The 21767-nt window shown below is 33.5% G+C and overlaps 1 protein-coding gene across 2 annotated transcripts in view; it reads right to left on the reverse strand.

Annotated features, from left to right (window-relative positions):
• Positions 1 to 21767, reverse strand: part of UBR1 (ubiquitin protein ligase E3 component n-recognin 1) — a 134221-nt gene that overhangs the window by 14494 nt on the left and 97960 nt on the right. For both annotated transcript variants that reach the window (XM_012546625.3, XM_023500812.2), the window contains exons 38-39: positions 9292 to 9359; positions 3522 to 3672 (exon numbers count right to left, since the gene is read on the reverse strand). In XM_012546625.3, coding sequence (XP_012402079.1) covers positions 3522 to 3672; positions 9292 to 9359 — 219 coding nt within the window. The remainder of the gene's footprint in view (positions 1 to 3521; positions 3673 to 9291; positions 9360 to 21767) is intronic.

Below are 21767 nucleotides of genomic sequence, written 5' to 3' on the forward strand. Positions count from 1 at the left end.
AAGGAACATTTCCTCATGTAGGTTATACCTATTAATATTTACCATATTAGAATTTAAAGTGTCATGGATATTATCATTAAAATAGTTTTGATCTTGTAGACTCCTTGAAAGGATCTAAGGGATCCCTTTAGACCACACACTAAGAACTGCTGGTTTACAAATACAATATCATAGATAACCATTTACTAGGAAATAGAAAGACCAGCTAATCATTGAAGACTTACTTCCCACTATTTCCCTTGACATTTTCTGTTATAGCTCAACTGGCCTACCTGCCATTCCTAGAATTTACTGTTGTATCTTTCCATAAGGCACCAAACCTTGAATGAATGCTGTAATCAAACTGTGCCTATTGGAATCCTTAACTTTCCTCAAGGATCAGAACAAGTACAATCTCTTTGGGAAGCCCTTTCTGATTGTCCCTAGTGCTCTCACCCTTTTCAATTGGTTTTGTATTTACTTATCTGTTTACATGTTAAGAGCAAAGAGGTACAGTGGATAAAGTGCTGGATACAAAGACAAATAGACCCGAGTTCAAATCTATTTACTATCTGTGTGACTCTGGGCAAGTCAATTGGTCAGACACTTTCTATTAAAGTTCCCTATCTGTAAAATGAGAGTAACAGTACTTATCTCCCAGGGTTGTTGAAAGGATCAAATGAAAGTATTTGTAAAGCTTTGAGTAAACTTTAAAGCACTGTATAAATGTTAAGTATTATGATTATAATATGTTTTCTCTTCTGGTAGAATGGAAGTTGCTTCAGGTCTGGATACTATTGCTTTTGTCTGAGTATATCCAGCACCTGGCATGGTGCTTTCCATCTCATTGGTACTTAATGATTATTGAACTGAAAAGTGCCTTTTTTCATTATAGTATTCTTACTTGTGCACATGCTGCATTACTCAAAAAAGTAACCCCCTTGAAAGGAATGACTTCTCGGTTTTTGTCACTGTATCCCAAATGCCTATTGTGTATATACGAGGTGACAAATAAATATTTTCTGAACTAAATAAAACAGGTATGAACTATCTGACTAAAGTCCTGTTCCAGTTCCATTCTCTCTCTTGGGAGCCAGATTCAAGAATGGAGAACTCAAAGCTCCATTGTTGAAGTACACAGAAGTTGTTATGGTTTGACTCCTTATTTTGTCCCTTACTAGATCTGAGAAGCTCATCATCAAAGTTAGAAAAGTTCATTGTAAAAGAAGATAATGATTTTTATTTCCCCAGGAAGACAGAGGGAGTGAATGTGAGAACACATAAACAAACAAAATCATGGTTCCCTGAAGTATCAGATTATGTGGCATATAAATGTAACCCTTCCTTCAAATATATACTTAAAAATGATCTTAATGTAGTTATTTATATGTGAATTCAAGGATTAAAAAGATCAATCTAAAGCAATCATCTTTTCTATACTAATAACCTTCAAATACTGTTTTATTTTCAAAGCCCCACTTATAAAACTGGCTGCTATTTATAGCTCTGATCCTTGTCATATAGGTCTACTTCATCCTCACCATTTATAGGATTACTACTCCTTCTTTTAGGCAGAGTTTAAACTCCTTTAACTAATTTTTCTGGAAGAATTTGGATCATACTAATCAGTCTCCTATGAAGTCCTAAAGCACTTTTGGTCTATTATTCATTTGGTTCTTATTATAGCCTATCTACTGTTATCAAAGTTTTAACTAGGACAGAGCAACTGGAATTCTGGTCCAGGACACCAATCCAGAGATCACTGAAAAGTATTTGTTATAGTTCTAGTTGTTAGCTACTATGTTATATTATGTTACCTATAAACTAAGAGTACAAATGCCTTGTTCCTCTTTGTTTTCTTCAGTGACCCTAACACATAGAAATTATGTGTTCAAAAATGTATTATGTGATTAATCACAAGTGGTACAGAATTCCTGGATATCTTCTACTGGTTAATGGGAGAAATAAGACCTGAGGAGGGAAGGGGAGAGGAGGGGGAAGGAGAGAAGAAAAGGGAGGAAGGGAATGGGAGGAGTGGCAAAGCTATAAGAAGTTACAGTTTAATTGTATATAGTAGGCATTTAATAATGGTCTAATGAAAAATTTATCAAAAGACTGCTGATCCAACTCTATCTGCTAAAAAAAAAAAAAAAAAAGCTGGTCTATCTGTTGTCATTTCCTAGCAAATCAGCTGTGTGACTGGTCTAGGATTGCACTTTGATTATGTCCTGCCAGTATTTTTCTACATGCTGTATGGCAAATAGATTGCTCAGTTCAAAGCTGTTGTGAGGAAGGTATTTTATAAATCACAAAACAATGAAAAAATTGAGTTATTATCTACCTTTTTATTTACCATGAATTTCCCACTGATTTCTTTCTATATCACAAACATTTCCTACACTATATCCTTTTTATGATTTGCATAAGCTATATAACTCTGCTGTAACACTTATTAAATTTCATTTCTCATGAAATAAGATCACTTCTCATGAAACTGAGATCATTCTGAAAGAAGTATCCATCCTTATTACTATACCTTGAGCTTGGTGTCATCAGCAAACAATATAATAATTCACAAAGATTTGGGAGGAACCCCCCCCCCCCTTTTTTTTTTTTACTAAGACTATCTGGCTCCATCTAATTTCCTGATTTTCTTACCATTCTTTGCTATACATTATTATAGCCCATACGCTAGGGTCCCTAGTCACATTCTTGCTTATTATCTGTCAGTGGGAAAGAAAAAGTGATAGGATTTTAAACTTTGAAGATGAAGACATGTTTTGTTTTGTTTTAAATAATGTTCTCAATTTTGTTTCTCCAATGATGCCTTTGTTATCCTTGTTAATTAATGTTGGAAGAAATGTTTACTTTGGAGAATGCTAAAGAATCTCAGTCAATCTCTTAACAATGAGTGGCCTTTTAGGGAATGAAAGAACAAGGATATGAAGGCTGAGTGGATCTGTGATATAGTACCAAAGCCATGAGTGGATCAGCAATAGAGATCAATTTTTCTCTGAGTCCTTCTTGAAAAGCCAACATACTCTTATCTTCTTGTCTATCCCTATTTCTCCTAAGGCATTTATTCTTTCTTTCTCATAAGCAGAAGCACAATAAAGATTCACTGTAAGTATGCCCAAAAGCCTACTTAAATGCAGCAAATTTTGGCAAGCCTGTTAAATGACTAAAAGTGTGAAGAGAAATATATTAAGGATAATATTCTTATGGAGAAATTGAAGCTGTAGTATCTGGAATGAGAAATTTTAAGAATCCAAAAACTATCTACATGTATCTATGGCAGTATCAGAGATATGAGGACAGGTAGTTCAGTTGTATAATTTTCTTATAGTCATGTTTACTTTTCCCCTCACAATTAGAGTAAAGTAAAAGACTGATCCTTCACCAAAGAAATCACTGAGAACTTGTAGAAATATAGGATGACTTATCATAAGCAAAATTAATTCTCTGTGCTATGAAGAGAGAAAAAAAGTGAGTATAGAGGAAAGGAATGTCATACATGGCCACCAAAGTGGAGGGAACTTTACCTGTCTCTATGGTGAGAAGTATCTGGAATACATGAGCCATTGTGATCAAATGGAAGAGATAGAGGTGGTTGTAAGAAGAGCTAACAGATGAAGGTTGCAAGGCAACAGCATCATCCCAATACAAAGATGGGAAAGATGAAACAGCACCCACCTGTGAAAGGAAAAAAAAAATTAACACCAATATCTGTAAAGACCAACAAAATCAGTCTCACAACTATATGAAAATGTTCCAGAGTGATTGTCATTGTTTAAATTTTCACAAACTTTTACTACCACTTACACAGAAAAGTACCAAGTGATATGTCAGTGGGTATAAGAGGTTAAGTTGTTCTTGTCACCAAATTGGAGGCAGCTATTAAAGAGGTTAACTCCCATCTCACCATCAGGACAACTCTCCAAAGTGACAGGTTAAGCCAGCAATAATGAGTACTAGGATCAGGCAAAAAGGACAGAGAGCCAATAAGCCAGATTCCTTCCCTAATTCAATTTCACTGAGTACCTAATATATTTTAAAAATTGGACTAACCTTCGCATTGATACACAGATGATTAAGACATTCATTTTCTTAAGAAGTTGTACACATGGTAGAATGTACCAATTGAATATAGATCAAAGGATCACAGTAAAATTTAGTGCTGGAAAGAACATTGGAAACCATCTAATCAAAACCCCTCACTTTTAAGGAGGTGGAAAATGATAGGAGAAATAAATGACTTGCCTCAAATCACAGAGGTAAGTGGAAGAAATAGAATGTGAATCTTTTCTCTCAGTTTTGCTCCCAACATTGGACTTCGCCCACTTTTGGCTGCTTCTCATCCTGAACTTCCCTCAGGCTCTGTGACCTTTTCACCTTCTAATATCCCTCTTTTCTTACAGCTACATTCTCCCAATGAGTTCCTGTTGGCAGCTCCATGTTAAAGAAGGACCCAAGTCATCTAATTCTTCAATTCCTCTCTCAGTTTTGCTTCTGACTCTCTAGACTTTGTCACTTTCTCTCTCCCCATCTTGTTTTCAGGTTTGCCTTTGTATTGTCTTGCTGCTCTATTATCAGGTAAGATCTTTAAGGTCAGGAAATGTCTTTCTTTTTATTCAATTCCCCAGCACTTTGCACAGTATATGGAACATACTAAGTACTTAATAAGTGCCTGCTGACTAATGGACTCTGGATCTTAATTTTGAATCCATTACACTTTCTACTGCACCACCTAAGAAAAGTTTAAAAAGTACTATATGACTTCGGAAGAAAAAAGAACTCACAACTCATTAGATGAAATGGATAGAATTTTGACAAGCAAAAACAAGAGGTGATGGAAGCAACAGTAGGATAAAAAAACAAAAGTGGAAAAGTACAATTGTATTTGGGCAATATCAAATATATTTTAACAAAATAAATGAAAACACATAATGCGAGGAAAGCTAAAAATGCCAGGATAAGTATTTTGGACTTAACTTATCAGCTAAGTAGTGTAGCACTAGACTTGGAGTCAGAAAAATCTGAGTTTGAATCCTGCTTCGGGTACTTACTAACAATTTGGGCAAGTCATTTAATCTTCATCTCCCTCAGTTTCCTCATTTGTAAAATGGGGATAACCAACACCAACAACTTTGAGGGTTTTGCAAACTTTGCAAAGCTTAAATCCCTATATAAATGTTAGTTACTATTGTTATTGGAAAGTCATGGTTAAATCATAAAAATTTTTGAGCAAAGGAGGAACAAAATAAACTATGATTTAGGAAGACAAATCGGGCATTACTATGCCAGATGGATTAGAAATAAGAGAAACCAAGATAGTAAGACTAGTTAGGAGGCTGGTGAAATAGTTTAGGAAAGGGTGATGTTAATAGGAGATTACAGCTTTGAGATTTAGCACTTTTCTCATTTGAGACTCACAACAATCCTATGAGTGGCACTATATATCCATTATTGTTACCCCCACTTTACAGATGAAGAAATTGAGGCTCAGAGAAGCTTCATGATATACTCATGGTCCCAGAGCTAGCATTAGAAGTAAAATTCAAACTCGGGCTGTTCCGGAATCTGAGTCTAGTACTCTTTTTAATAATCAAATTGAAATGAAAGCCTCAATTAGACTGTTTTAGTGGGAACAGGAAACTGCTTTAGAGATTAGAGAAAACTTAGTTTTGTCCAGCGATTACAGGCATGGGGATCCTCAGATAGAAAAGCCTGCAAAGACTGCATAGCAGGGCAGCATCAGTCCTTGGATGTTGGCAATTTGCTTGTATATAGAACCTGATCCTTATCCCTTGAGGGTTCCTGCCCTCCAGGACAGTTCAAACTGTCATCCAATGCTTGTCCTGAAGGCAAGCAAAAAATGTTTTTCTTTTTTGTTTTAGGGTCAAGTCTCAAAAAGGCTAGAAAATGCTTGATACACAAATTTACAAACCATCATGTGAAATCAATTTAGATACTTTAGTCAAATTAAATGACAACATCCAAAGAAATCTTCCAATTGCTTACAAACAAAATATATAGAACTAGTCAAACCATGAGAACTTAATTTTGTATTTTCCCTACTGATTACCACAGTGAACTAATTGTGCTATAACAAATTAGGTCCTTAACATATTTACTGAATGTTAAATGAATGAATAATATATTTAACTGAGTCAAAGACCCAGAATTCTCCTAGTCAAAATAAATGAAAGATATTTTTAAAATAAAGAGATTTAAATCTCTTTTCACTGCTCAAATACTCAAAAAAAACTTGAATATGTGATCTTATTAATGGGATTAGTTCATCCACTGATACAAGCAGCAACTCATCTATGCTTATCTATCCTCTGTGTCTCTTATTCTGGTCCTCCTTTAAGTTTGCTACATGAAGGGCAGGGATGGGAGTGGGGAAGGAGGAGTTATCTTTGACTTCTCCTAACAACACAAAGATACCAATGGACCTTCTGGGTTACCCATTCCTCTCATTTTCAAACCATTTCCTTTTTTGATCTTATGTGTCTCAGATGACATGCTTTTACATGATCTCTTTTTTATGATTCTTTCTTTGTGACGTATTACAATCTACTCATGATCACCACTTTCAGCGGAAGGAGCTTTTCTACTGTTCTCTGGATGATCCACAGAATTTGAATTCTTTTAAAACTATATAGCATTCTGTTTCCTGCAATCATATAACCTTACCAGAAATAAGAATTAAAACAATGGATCTTTATTTTTGGGAGAAATCTGATGTCATTAAAAAATTTTTGGAATTTTGGGTTTTTCCTAGCACACTTTTCTGTTTAGTTCTAAGTCCAAATGACTGTCCATTTTTAGTGTATGTATAGGATATATATACATTGATGAATAACTATATCATCTATCCAATAGACATTTTGTTTAGTTGTTTTTTTCTTTAAAGACTAGTTAAAATCGAACTCTTTTAGGTGACTGTGTTTCATTTAGGAGCTTCAAGAATGTTTCAATGTTTGCTACATTTATTACAATGATATTTACAAACAAGTGCATATAGAGGATCTTATGATCTACAGATAATTCTTATTTGATTTGGGGTCTGGATCATCTGCTTGACAGGGCAGGTACATATTTCCCTACTTTATTCCTTGTTTAATATTAATAATTAGAAAGTTACCAAACAAGATTACTTCTGTTGTTATATTTCAGAGTATTTGATTTTGACAGAGATAGGAGATGTTTTATTGGAGAATAGCCTTTAAGGTGTTGTTCTCTGCCAAATCAAATGATTTTTAAGGCCAAATCAACTGATTTTTAAAAGCAAAAAATAATAAGCACAGTAGACTCTAGTATTCTCTACCATCTTTCAGTCAATTGTCTGAGGATAAGGCTGTGGCCTACATGAAAATGTAAAGATTATGTGGGTAATTATTCTAATAAAAACTTTAAATAGGTGGAAAAATAGATTTTGGAAGTTACTGATGTTTCCTTGGTTAGCATTTTTTGTTAGTAATGAGATTCAAGATTTTTCTCATACTTTTGGTATTTTCCTTTCTTTCAGATACTTTGAGAATGGCTGCTTTACCCAACTGTTTTTTCATTGTTGTTTCTATTTCCCTTTATAAGCATTCCTTTTTTTTTTTTAATTCTTTTTTGCTGAGGCAATTGGGGTTAAGTGACTTGCCCAGGGTCACACAGTCAGGGAGTGTTAAGTGCCTGAGACCTTATTTGAACTCAAGTCCCCCTGACTTTAGGGCTGGTACTCTATCCACTGCGCTACTAGCTGCCCCCATAAGGACATTCTTGACTGTGATGATGGATTCCAAACAAATGTATTGACTTCTCCATCCTTAATAGTGAAAAGTTTGCTGTAAAAATTTTGGAGATCTTTTCTTTCTTTCGTTTGTTGTTTTCTTTCCATTTTAATTCCGAAAACCATCAGGATCACTTTGTTTAGTTAGATTAATGTGCCAAGCCATCCCTAAACTTTTTTCTCCTCTATGACTCTTTTTCACCGTTTTATGAGGTAGTACTGTTCATAATATTCTATTAACATATAAAAATTTACATATCTTTACTTTTCTTTTTAAACCAGTGTTACTTTTGGTTACCATATTTATGTAGTTGGTAAAGAGTCCACTATTTGCTAACATGGTTTTTTGACTTTCTTGGTCTTCTCATTACAGAAACTCAATACAGAAATATTACAGCATCTATTTACAAATACGTCTATATGAAATGACCATAATTTTTATTAATATCCTTTCTCTAACCATTTGGTAATTCTGTGTCAATTGCTAATATAAATGCAATAGGCTGGAATTATTTTAACTATATGTTAAATCTCCCTCATTCTCTTTCATGTGAATTTTGAGCTTTTATCTAATAAGCCAGTGGTCTACCTGTACACAAATAAGTGATTCAAGGATGATTCCAATATAATTAAGAAATTTTTTTTTCTGTTTGTCAAATTATGATCAAATTCATTTTCTATCATATTATTTGATACCACGTATTGGGCTTTCTGATTCTTTTTCAAAGAAAGCTTTCAAGATATAGAGCATAAAGCTTCTGTGTGGTATGTAAGACTTTGGTTTTTTTTAATTCCTTAACTATATTTTTCAATTTTTTTTTTGCCATCTTTGTTTGCACCCACCTCTGCAGTGAACTTACCAAAAGTCAAATTATCTGCTATAATTTAGAAGGCTTACTAAGTTTTGCATTGGATTTTTATGTCTTCTTTTGCAACAGATATTGGTACATAAGCTGCACTCATTTTTATGACAGTTTTTGCAAACATTTATCATAAATATTACAATGCGAAATGAACATATTTCTCCTAGAATGATAATTCTTATTATCTTTGGACACATAATAAAACCAACTATATTAGCTCATTCATCTGTCTAAGACTAAAGTCTATGAGCCATCCTTTTATTCAGTTGCAACTTCTTTTTGGCTTTTAATTGGTTTGCACTGAGAATGTTAAAACTAACAACAATTACTACTGGTCATCGGACAAAACAATTTCATAATTAAAATACCAAAGTCTAAGTCAGTATTTATAGACTGCCTAAAAAGATTATTAGCATCTTCTGTCACCCTTGTCACAAAATGGGAAGGTTATACACATATATGAGGGATATTTTGCATTTTTCTTTTTTACAGCAGCAGACCATGTTTGCTTTCAGAAGACCTAGTAACTAAACATGTGAAGACTTTCCAATATGGAAGAAGCTATGAGGACTTTTACTTCAATGGAGCAACCTTCAAGAACCTCTCATCATTTTCACACTGGTGAAGCAAGAGTAGAATAAAGCAGTGGCAGTCTTTACTTACCAAAACATGAAACAGATCTACAGAAAGAAGGCAAGGTGTATCTTCAGATTTCAGGTTAGGAAGAATAACTACAACAACAACAACAACAACACATTTAATTAATGTCAGAAACTTAGTATTTTATTAATTCAAAGAGCTGTACTTCAATCACTGACATAGAACACAACCCTCTATAGCTTCATAGGTGCTCTTCATCACTGCACGTGATTGAAAACATTCATCATCTAGTTAAGATCACTAAAAAAGGAAAAAGAGTCACATGTACAAAAATGTAGCAGCTCTTCTTGAGGTGTCAAGGAACTGGAAACTGAGTGGATGCCCAACTGATGGGTGAATAAGTTATGGTATATGAATGTAATGAAATATTGTTGTGTAAGAAATGATGAGCAGGATGAATGCAGAAAGGCCTGAAGAGACTTACATGAAATGATGTTAAGTGAAGCGAGTAGAACTAAGAGAACACTGTACCCAGTAACAACAAATTATGTGATAATTAACTATGATGGATTTGACTCTTTTCAACAATGTGGTGATTCAAGACAATTTCAATAGACTTGGGAAAGAGCCATTTTCATACAGAGAAAGAACAACGGAGACTGAATGTAGATTGAAGCATAGTATTTTTGCCTTTTTTGTTGGTTTATTTTTCTTTATCATGGTCTTTCCTCTTTTGGTCTGATTTTTCTTGTACAAATATGTAAATATGTTTAAAAGGATTACACATATTTAACCCATATCAGAATGCTTGCTGTCTTGGGGAAAGGGAAATAAGGAAAAAGGGAAAAAAATTTGGAACTCAAAATTTTATAAAAGTGATTGTTGAAAACTATCCTTACAAGTATTTGGGAGAAAAATGATCTTTTAAAAAAGCAATACTATGGAACAACTAAGTTAACTAATATATCAGAAGCCACAGAGACGGGGAAAAGTATGACAGACATCCTGAAAAGTAATCCAAAATGGATAAATAGCACACTTAGAGAAATTAAGTAAGAATTGGCACTGATAAAACAAACAAACACAACTCAAGGCCAAATAAAAGAACTTGGAGAAAAAAGTTTAAAAATCACAGAAAGAAACTAAACCAGAATTTTAAAAAATTAAAAGAAAAAAGAAGAAAGGAGGAGGAAGAACAAAGAAAGAAAAAAGAAGAAAGGAAGGAAGAAAGAAGAAAGAAGAAAAGAAGAAGAGGAAGGAGGAAGAGGAAGAGGAGGAGGAGGAATAAACAATTTAAAAAATGACTGGTATGGTCACACAATAGAACATAATAGAAAAAGCTCTCTACTCTCCCCCAAATCAAGGCAAGTAACCAGTAATAATTTTACTTTTACCAAATAGAATTATTTGCAATGCAGAAATAGCTGAAAATCATGATATCATCCAAATCACTGAAAAATATATAGATCTAAATAACAGACCTGAATAACATAAGAGTAAAAGAATTATTATAATATAAGGGGAAAAAACACAAGTTGCCAAAAAAGAAAAGAAAATTAAATAAGTTTGTGAAAGGTTATTGCCCCCAGAAAACTGGCTATTAAACATTTACTAGCTGGGAGATCGCCCAATCTAACCCCCTCATTAGATAGTTGAGGAAACTGAGAGCTTTAAATGACTTGACTAGAGTCACAGGGATAGGTGACATAGGTAAAATCTAAGCCTGAGTTGTCTGATAATAAACTCTGGATTTCAGAATCACAAGAGGAAATCAGAAACTGGAATATAACATTAATAGAATTAAGAAGTGTGAGCCATGAATGCAAAATTAAAAATTCATAAAAAATTCAGTCTGTTCTATCACTATAGAGGTTTGATATAAAAGAAGCAAAAAAGCTTTGGAAAATTTATAGAGATTTACCAAATCTTTCAGAAAGAGATAAATATTTACAAGAACGCACATTTCTGAAATTAAAAGGCCAGTTTCCAATTACGCAAGGCTATCTCCTTCTTAGTCCATTCTTTTCCTTGGAGCCCTAAGCTATCAACTTCTCAGTTGACTGATAATTCCTTTGCAAATACTGGTCACAGTTTCAGATAAGAAAAAATAGTTTAGTAGTAAGAATGTTTGAGTGGCAAAAAAGTCACATAAATACTAAATATTCAAAGCACACCTTTTTGTGACAGTCAAAAACTGGAAACAAAGGAAAGTCAGAATGTGAACTATTTGAGAATGGAAAAACAAATTATGTTACATGAATGTAACAAAATATTACTGTGCTAGTAAATGATGAACAAGATGAATTCAGAAAGGCATGGAAAGACTTATATGAACAGATGAATCACTTAGGTGTCAAACATATAGCCTGAGAGCAGCAATTACAAAGCAGATTAAACTGGGAAATATTTAACACAATAAATAAAAATACAAGAGAACAGAGATTAGCATTAACAATATGTAGTCCTGTTGGATCCTTATATATCAATGGCTTTTTATTCTAGTTTAAATAGTTTCTAACTATATTTTGATACCACTGATGAAAGAAGCAGAACAGTGAAAACAGAAGATACACAATAACTATAAAAATGTAAATAGAAAAAACCAACAAAATCACCAAACATTAACTTCCTTCAGTTCTTTGCAGAAGTGGGAGATTTTATATGTAGAACACTGCAACTGTGTTCTATTATAATTTTACTGATGTAATTCAGTTTTCCTAAACTGCTCCTTTTTTTTTTTGCTTTCTTTTTAAAAAAGAATATATTATAGGATAGAGAAGAGTAGAAAGATATATATAGAGAAATGAAGAATAAAAAGATATAAATGAAAATTTTTATTGAGTGATGGGATGAGTAGAAGATAGCAAAAACAACATGGGTAGTATAACTGGAAAGGATGAGACATTATAAATTTAGGTATTACTTCTGGCACACAAATCCTTAAATATTTATTTACCCTTCCTTTGATTTTGTATCTTAAATTCTTTTAATTGGACATTTCCTTGACTTCTGTTTTTACATTACCTTTGTTTCAGAATAAACCATTCACTTATCTAGTAAGCCAACTCTTCCAACAAAAAACAAAAGAGAAAGAAAAGAGAAAAAAAAAAAACAATTCAGCAGAAGGTCTAACCAACATACCAAGAGAATCTAACATTTTATACATTAGGATATAGTTTTGTAAGCTCGTAGAATGAGAAGCCAATTTGGACATACATAGATTTTTTTTTTTTTAGTTTTTTTATGAGGATAATGTTTCAGGAGATTTATTTTCTTATTTTTGATTTTCTTAGTTTCTAGCATAGCTAAACCTTCTAGGATTCTCTTTAACCTTTAAGTTATCTATTTACTTTTTTCTATTTACACTTCATTTTTAGTATTAAATTACAATTATATGGTTCAGTGGTTTATTATTATATTGCAGCGCGCATTTTAGAATAATTGTTACAACTGGTATACCTAATAGTAAATAATATACCTCACATATTCTAAGTCACCTATTTTATCTGTTTATCAAGGCAGCAGCTATTTGAAATCCATCTTTTAAAAAACATATCTTTATGTTGTTTCTATGTTGTGCTGGTCAATCTTTCTACACACAGCTACAACAACATAAAAATAATTTTCTATCATCTGTCTTCTACTTGTTCATTCAATTACAATGTTCTTGCTTCATTTTTTTATCCTAGGACTAGCTTGATCAACAGAAATTCTTCTGCTAATCAATCCATTCTCCAATTAATAAATGGTCAAAGGATATGAACAGACAATTCTCAGATGAAGAAATTGAAATTATTTCTAGCCATATGAAAAGATGCTACAAGTCATTAGAAATCAGAGAAATGCAAATTAAGACAACTCTGAGATACCACTACACACCTGTCAGATTGGCTAGAATGACAGGGAAAGATAATGCGGAATGTTGGAGGGAATGTGAGAAAACAGGGACACTAATACATTGTTGGTAAAATTGTTTATACATCCTGCCATTCTGGAGAGCAATTTGGAACTGTGCTCAAAAAGTTATCAAACTGTGCATACCCTTTGATCCAGCAGTGTTACTACTGGACTTATATCCCAAAGAGATCTTAAAGAAGGGAAAGAGACCTGTATGTGCACGAATGTTTGTGGCAGCCCTCTTTGTAGTGGCCAGAAACTGGAAACTGAGTGGATGCCCATCAATTGGAGAATGGTTGAATAAATTGTGGTATATGAATGTTATGGAATATTATTGTTCTGTAAGAAACAATCAGCAGAGTGATTTCAGAAAGGCCTGGAGAGACTTACATAAACTGATGCTGAGTGAAACGAGCAGGGCCAGGAGATCATTATATACTTCAACAACAATACTATATGATGACCAGTTCTGATGGACCTGGCCATCCTCAACAATGAGATCAACCAAATAATTTTCAATGGAGCAGTAATGAACTGAACCAGCTACGCCCAGAGAAAGAACTCTGGGAGATGACTAAGAACCATTACATTGAATTCCCAATCCCTATATTTTTGCCCACCTGCATTTTTTATTTCCTTCACAAGCTAATTGTACAATATTTCGGAGTCTGATTCTTTTTATACAGCAAAATAACGGTTTGGTCATGTATACTTATTGTGTACCTAATTTATATTTTAATATATTTAACATCTATTGGTCATCCTGCCATCTGGGGGAGGGGGGAGGGGAAGGAGGGGAAAAATTGGAACAAGAGGTTTGGCAAATGTCAATGCTGAAAAGTTACCCATACATATAACCTGTAAATAAAAGGCTATTAAAATTTAAAAAAAAAAGAAAGAAAGAAAGTCGTCTGCTGCTTTTATGTTTAATCCTAGCTAGTCTGAATCTCTTATCTGATGGATTCAATTTCAGTAAGCTGCTTCTCTTCACAATAGTCCACTATTGTTACATTCAGATCACTGTCAAATCAGGACACTTAATTAAAAATGTTAGTATTCTACTAGTCTATATGCTGTCACTTAATTATGTTTTCAAAATAACAATACACTATACTTTTATTTATTTCTACTCTCCATTTATTACCTTGTATAGTCAATTTTGCCTGATGACTAATTCATAAATTAGCTATATTTTCCCTTAAGACATTGCCAAAGAAAAGGCTAATCTAACCAATGAGATTTAGATTTGGGGAACCCCAATGAAATTAGGGTTTCTGGTGGTCAAGGAGTTAAATGAGGTCTAATGGCAGGTTTGGGGTTCAGGGAATCAAATGGAGTTCCCCTGCAACCCTTTGGGATTTGGGGCTGGAATTTGAATTGAATTCAATGAGTTTCAGGACTGAGCCCACCCCACCCAGATAACAAGGATGAAACTGTTTGTCCTTGGGGCGGGTCTCTCACTGAGGCAAAGTTGAAAGAGATTTTCTCCTTTAAAGATTTACAGAGTTTTGGGGCCCCCTCTTCATAACCACAAGTTAAAGAAATCTAACTTTTGTGTTCACACTTTTGCTGTGCAATATTTTTATTCATCTTTTATTGACTCCTTCATACTTTTCTCATTGCTATTTCAAAACCATTCCATTTTTGTTAAGTCTTAAATCCTTTCTTCTTTCACTAAATTTCAATGATCTCACCAGCTACATTTAAAAATGTTTATATTTTTGAGTGGACTAGTGGCCCGTGGATAATGTTAGGTTTGGAATTAGGAAGACCTAAGTTCAAATGTAACCTCAAGATACTTACTAGCAAGTAAGTATACATACTTACATGACATTTGTGTCATGTGACCATAGGTACATCAATTAGTCTTTGTCTCAATTCCCTTAGCTGAAAAATAGGTATGATAATAGCATCTATTTCTTAAAGATTGTTGTGAAGATCAAATGAGTTATTTGGGGGATAGGGGAGTATTTAGTACAGTGCCTAGCACATGGTAGATGCTATATAAATTTATATTTGTTTTCTTCTCTTCATTTATATATATATATATTTTAAATTAAAGCTTTTTGTTTTCAAAATACATATATGGATAATTTCCAACATTCACTCTTACAAAACTTTGTGTTCTAATTTTTTCCCTCTCTTCCCCTACTCCCCTCCCATAGACAAGTGATCCAATGTATGTTAAACACGTGCAATTCTTCTATATGTATTTCCAAAAATATCATCTATATTTTTAAATAATTGTCTCATCAAGGTGATCTGAGTTATCAAGTCAATGCAAAAGTATTATGAATTTGACAAGTCCCAACAACCTGCAATGGCTTTAAGTACAAAATCAGCAATGGACCATATGTCTGTCACAAAGGAACAACCTAGCTATATTTTGTACATGCTGAATAATTTTGGCAAAAATAATTGATAAATATTGCCCATTAAACCATAAAGGAATTGTATCCTAAGCTGGAGTGCTGATAGTCTACTGAAATTTTAAGGACTATTTTCAATCATTTATCCATCATTCATCTTCTCACCTATTTCAATGGAAGAAGATATATGCCCTCTTTCCAAGGTTAACTTCTTCACCTGTTATTTCTGATTCTACCTCAAACTACCTTCTTCATTCACCTTATTCAAGCATCACTTCTTTCTTGAATCTTTCATCTCTCTGGTGGAATGGCTACTTAGTTCTAGCTACACAAAAACTCAGGTTGCCTCTATAGGATTTGGTGGAGGCCTTGCTTCAGCCATCTCTCTCTGCCTTTCACTTCCCAGATACCTTAAACTTCTGTAAAGGAGCAGAACATTCAAGGTGAAATTTGGGCGATACATCCATACATATACCTTATTGATTAAATTCTGTCAGCAGCATATGGTCTTTTTTTTTTTATTTATTTTTTTTAATTTTTATTTTTTTTTATTTAATAGCCTTTTATTTACAGGATATATGCATGGGTAACTTTACAGCATTAACAATTGCCAAACCTCTTGTTCCAATTTTTTACCTCTTAACCCCCACCCCCTCCCCCAGATGGCAGGATGACCAGTAGATGGTAAGTACATTAAAATATAAATTAGATACACAATAAGTACACCTGACCAAAACGTTATTTTGCTGTACAAAAAGAATCAGACTCTGAAATATTGTACAATTAGCTTGCGAAGGAAATCAAAAATGCAGGTGGGCATAAATATAGGGATTGGGAATTCAATGTAATGGTTTTTAGTCATCTCCCAGAGTTCTTTCTCTGGGCATAGCTGGTTCAGTTCATTACTGCTCCACTGGAAACAGCATATGGTCTTACCACTCCCTCACTCTGTCCTTCTGGTCACACAAAATGGAAAATCCTGGTTTTTTTAGCTATTCTTTTTACTTATATGCTTGATTTTATTCCCTCTAGCCTCCACAGAATTTTGTTCTAGCAGAAATTCTCACTCAGGCATTTGCAATATTGCATTATCCACCGACAAAATCTCAGACTTCTCCCTTTCTTCTTATACTGCTTAGTAGGTATTGCTGTCTCCTAATTAATATCCCTGCCTCCAGACATCATCTACACAGGTACCAAAGTGATATTTCTGAAAAGGTGTGACTATATAAATCCTCAGGTTCAAGCAACTTCAAAAGTTCCTCTATTGCCTTTGATGAAATAGAAATATTACTATTTGGCATTTAAATTTTTTCACAAATTGAATCTAAATGATCTTTCTGGATATCTCATATTAATTCCATTTACACACCGTACACTTAAAAGTAAGAGTCTACTTGTCATTCTTTGTACAGTGCACCCCACCTTCCATCCTCCATATCTGTGAATAACTATTCCAAATACCCTGGAATGTTCTCCTTCCTCAACTCCACCTTTTAGAATCCATTAAGTGTTACTTACTCCAAGAAGATTTGTTTAAGCCTCCTCTTACTGGTCATTTTCTTCTCCCCATTAGTTGACATCATTTTATATTTCTTTTTCTAAGTTGATGCTGTATCTCCTTGTAGAATATGATTTGGGATTGTTTAATTTTTGTATCCAGAGGGCCTGCTGTAGGTATTTAATAAATGCTCAATGAAGAGAATTGATTGAAGACTTAATGATTGAAGAGATTGCAAACTTGTTCTATTCCAATCACTTTATTTTATAGATGAGGAAACTGAGACCCAGAAAACTTAAGTAATTTGTCCAAGTCACACAGTCAACAAGTAGCAAAACCAGAAGTCTTTATCCAGGGCTTTTATGTCTCTCTCACTTTCCCTCTCTTTCTTTGAATAATTTTCACTTGCATTCCTGAATTTGAATTATCATTTTACTTCTCTTCCTATTTTTTTCTACAATCCACCAATTGATCTCATTCTGTTTCTTTTTTTGACCTTTTTGTTTTCCTAAAGACCTGAGCTGAAAAAAATATAGCAGCTTTATCACTTCCTTAGTTCTTATAAACATGGGGTCATCCTTTAGTCAATACTTGCATTCAGTTATAAATTACTTCCTTAAATTTCAGCTGTTCCTGATCTTCCTGAACAATCATCTTTTCTCAAAATGGCATTATTTTTGTTTTTTCAAGGGAGGTAATTTAGAGTGCAGGCCACCTTCCCCTGTTTCTCATTTTATGGCACTCTATTTATTGCTGTTGTTTTGTTTCTGACTTTTCACCTCCATCTCTTAGAATCCATAGGTTCCTTCCAGAGCAGCCTAAGTACCATTTCCTACTTCAGGCAAGCTCTCTTCTTCAATTTGTCCTATCCTTCCACTTGATTTACTTTGCATTTTGTATTTATTTACAAATATACATGGCTATATGTCCCATCCTACCAGCACTAGATTGTGAGCACCCTGAAAACAAAGACAGCTTGTTTTAGTCTTTATTCTTTATAACCCTGTCATATAACAGGTAATTGCCCAATCCTAGCCGATGTCTTTTGCTATAAACTGTTTCTTTAGGGACATTTATAAAATTCATTCTTTGATGCCAATGCACCAAATTTGGCAACTACATTTCTAAATAACATAAAAGTAAGATTCCTTTGTCAGTGTCCTATAGATTCTGCTAATGTGTACAATCAGCCTTCTGTTTACAGTACTTTCAAGCAATTTTCTTAAATGGTTGTCTACAATTAAATTGAGATTGTTTTTTTTCCTTCTATGAGCCCAATAATTCTCAAATTGTTATGCCAAGCTCTATCTTCTATCCCTGTTCTTTTGGCTTGCAAAGATTTGAGATTTTCTAGTTTTACTATTTTAGATATTATTTAAATCTGTTATTGGTATTCCATTTATGAATTATTTCATTCTAAGGTATTTTATTCAACAGAGAATCTATTACTTCGGTGAGGTTTTCTGCCATCTCTTTCTATAGTGTCTATTTTCAAAATTGTCTTCTTGAAATCTTTAACCATATTATTTCCAATCATATAGATGCAAGACCTTTCTTTCTCTCACTTTTTATGATTTAAGAGGATCTTGTGGTATTCCTGTGTTTTTTTCTAGAAATAAAGTGGTTATTACCACAGTCTACTTTCTTTTCTTCTTGAGACTTTTCCTTGTCTTTTTTTATTCTATACTGTTTATTCACTGTGGTCTCTTAGCTTTTCAACATTTTTTCTAGGCTATGCAAGGGTCAATGTTGAAAAATTATCCGTGTATATGTTTTGAAAATAAAAAGCTTTAAAAGGAGAAAACAAAGAGAATAAAGGATAAACAACAACCTCTGTGATGTAAATACTATACAAATATGACACAAATATTATGCAAATAACATGTATGTGTCATTTGATTTTGGTAGGATATACAAAAGATATGACATATAAATACCTGCACACTTATGTGTCATAGCCTGTGTAATTCACGTACATTATATACATACATGTATATATTTGTCCTTTCTCATTGCATCCTACTAAACGCTGACTGTAGATATTGTGAGTATAATATATGATTTCAGCACCCAGGTCAGTTCCTTGTGTGAGCTCAGACTGGAAAGAAGTGCTAGTGAGTTTAAGTTCCTAAAAAAAAGCATGTTCTAGGTACCTAGACAATGCCCATCATGAAACCAGCACTGTATGCCCCTAAATTGTGACCTTTCTCTGCAGCATCAATGAAAAGTTTTGTCTTATCTAGGACTATATTGCCACATCCTCCAATTATGTTATTTCAAACACATATAAACATGAATTTATGTTTGCATTTATAAAACAATATTTGTAAAAATATAATTATTTTATAGGGGAAGGAATAAAGACCTATGGATTAGAACAAGGGGACCCCATCCTTCCAATATAGATTTGCAACTCTCCTACATATCTACACCATAGGGTTTTATAATGTTATCTGAAGCACCGAAAGATTAAGTGACTTGCTTTGGGTCACCCTACGTAGCATACCACACTGTTTTTCACAAACAATTCTCTATAAAAACAAACCTAAATATATAAATATTTTCTGTGTGTGTATGTATGTATAATATATATATATATATATATATATATATATATATATATATATATATAAAACAGTGTATATACACATGCAAACATCATGCTACATGGATAGCATAGTAGACTGAATATAAAATTAGTCTCAAAGAAAGGAGAACTTGGGTTCAAATCTTGCCTTTGACATATACTGATGGTATGATTTTGATCATATCCCATAATCTTTTCTTGGTCCCACATACCTCTGTAAGACTCAGCATTGTAGAATAGATGCATTTAGAGAGAAAACTCATCACTGGGACCTCTGTGTGGTGATGAAATCATGTCTGATCAAAAAGTAATACACACATACATACATACATAAGCATATATGTTTATTTACCAGTCTTTGTTTATATGTAGCCAAATACAGTTATGGCTGGATGTGGTATGCAAAATGTATGATTTTTTGAATAAACATTCAAAAAAAACCCCAAACACTTTTTCTGTGAAAATTCCTTTTTATAAAAATCCATTCTTTTAAAAAAAATGAATGCTGTATAATTATAATAACCAAGTATGGTCCCTGAAAAGAAATGAGAAGATGCATGCACCTCAATCTATTTTTTCAGACTATGATTATGAAGAACCATATATGTCAGATATGACTGACGTGTCAGCTAATTTTCTGAACTATTTTTTCTTTTAAAATCTTTGTTATAAGTGTTTTGGAAGAGGGAGGACAACATTTGGAAATTAAGTGAATATTTTTAAAAAACTGTTCTCTCTCTCATAAGTGCCTTTCCTTTAATGGCATCTTTCTCCTTACTACAATTAACTCTGGCTAGTCTACTACAATCCTCTATGGATTTAATCTGCCAGTCAATGGCATACCCAGGCTCTGTGGCATATTCCTTTAATGGATTCTTCTAAACTCCTTTCCTTGATAATGATAATCCTACTGCTTTCTCAATTCCATTTCATATTTGCCATTCCTGGTATCTTTTTAATCTCTCTTGTTTTGTCTGCAACCTCTTCTCCTAAATAAATCTACCTTTTGGCAAAGAGAGAAAAAAATGGAAAGAAAAATCTTTATCCTTTGACCTAGGTATGGTCAAATTTTTTGCCTTCTTTACATTAAATTTCTGGAGTAAGAAGTCTGTATATATGGCTTCCATTCCAAGTAGACTAATGAAATTACTCTTTAGTAATAAATCAAATAGTCTTTTCTGTGCCTTTAGCTTCTTTGACATCTCAGCAGTATTTGATATATGGCTCATGACTCCTTCTTGACTATAAAACCCTTTAGTCACTCTCCCTTGGTCATATTCTATAATCATACTTCCTTGACTACTTCTAAATTTTCAAATATAGTCACCCTTCATTTCATGTTCAACTCTCTATACTTTCTCTTGGAGAACTCTTCTACCTTGATTGCTTCGATTGTCATGTTTATATGGTGTGTTTAACTGAGATTGATTTCTCCACCTGTGACCTATCACTTGAACTCTAGTTCCATATCTCTAACTATTCCTAAGGATCTCCTGCTGTCATTTAAAACTCAAAAAGTTATGAAATTAAGCTTCTCCAAATCATCCTATACTAGAGAATTTAACTGTCAATTAGATATCAATTGTATTCCAAGATAATCAGTTCTAAAATTCTCCAATCATTTTGATCACTCTTTTAAAAAATTCTGACATTTTCTCCTTCTTAATCTCCTCCCCTCCATTCCATCTACCACAGTTCCGACCACCAGTTGCCTATAACTTCTGCTTTTACTCCTGCAATGATAACTTTGCTAATCTCCTCCCTCAATGCTAAACCATTTCTGATCCAAACACAACACGCAGCTTTATTGTACTAACCCACAATTTTTCATGCTTTATTCCCTTCCAGTCAACCTTTAATAATTTTCCTCTTCAAAAGATGAACACATTTCTCATTTTCTTTCAAGACCATTCATTACCACTTTTTTACCAAATTTCTTTTCACGTATTTACATAAACCTACAACTCCAAACAAATTAACTTTATGTGCAAATGTAACTTGGACAGTCTTTAAACCATCTTTATGCCTGAAATTCTCTCTTTTCTCCCCTCAAGTAACCCAATCTTTTTGATGGAAAGAATTTTTTACTTTTTCTGACTTTTGTTGCCCTGACTTTTCTTTTCTAAATCCTACAGTATGACAATTTCTGCATTTCTCATCTGATACTTAATATATGCTACTTTGT

The sequence above is a fragment of the Sarcophilus harrisii genome, chromosome 2 (genome assembly GCF_902635505.1).
Source record: "Sarcophilus harrisii chromosome 2, mSarHar1.11, whole genome shotgun sequence".
NCBI lineage: Eukaryota > Metazoa > Chordata > Mammalia > Dasyuromorphia > Dasyuridae > Sarcophilus > Sarcophilus harrisii.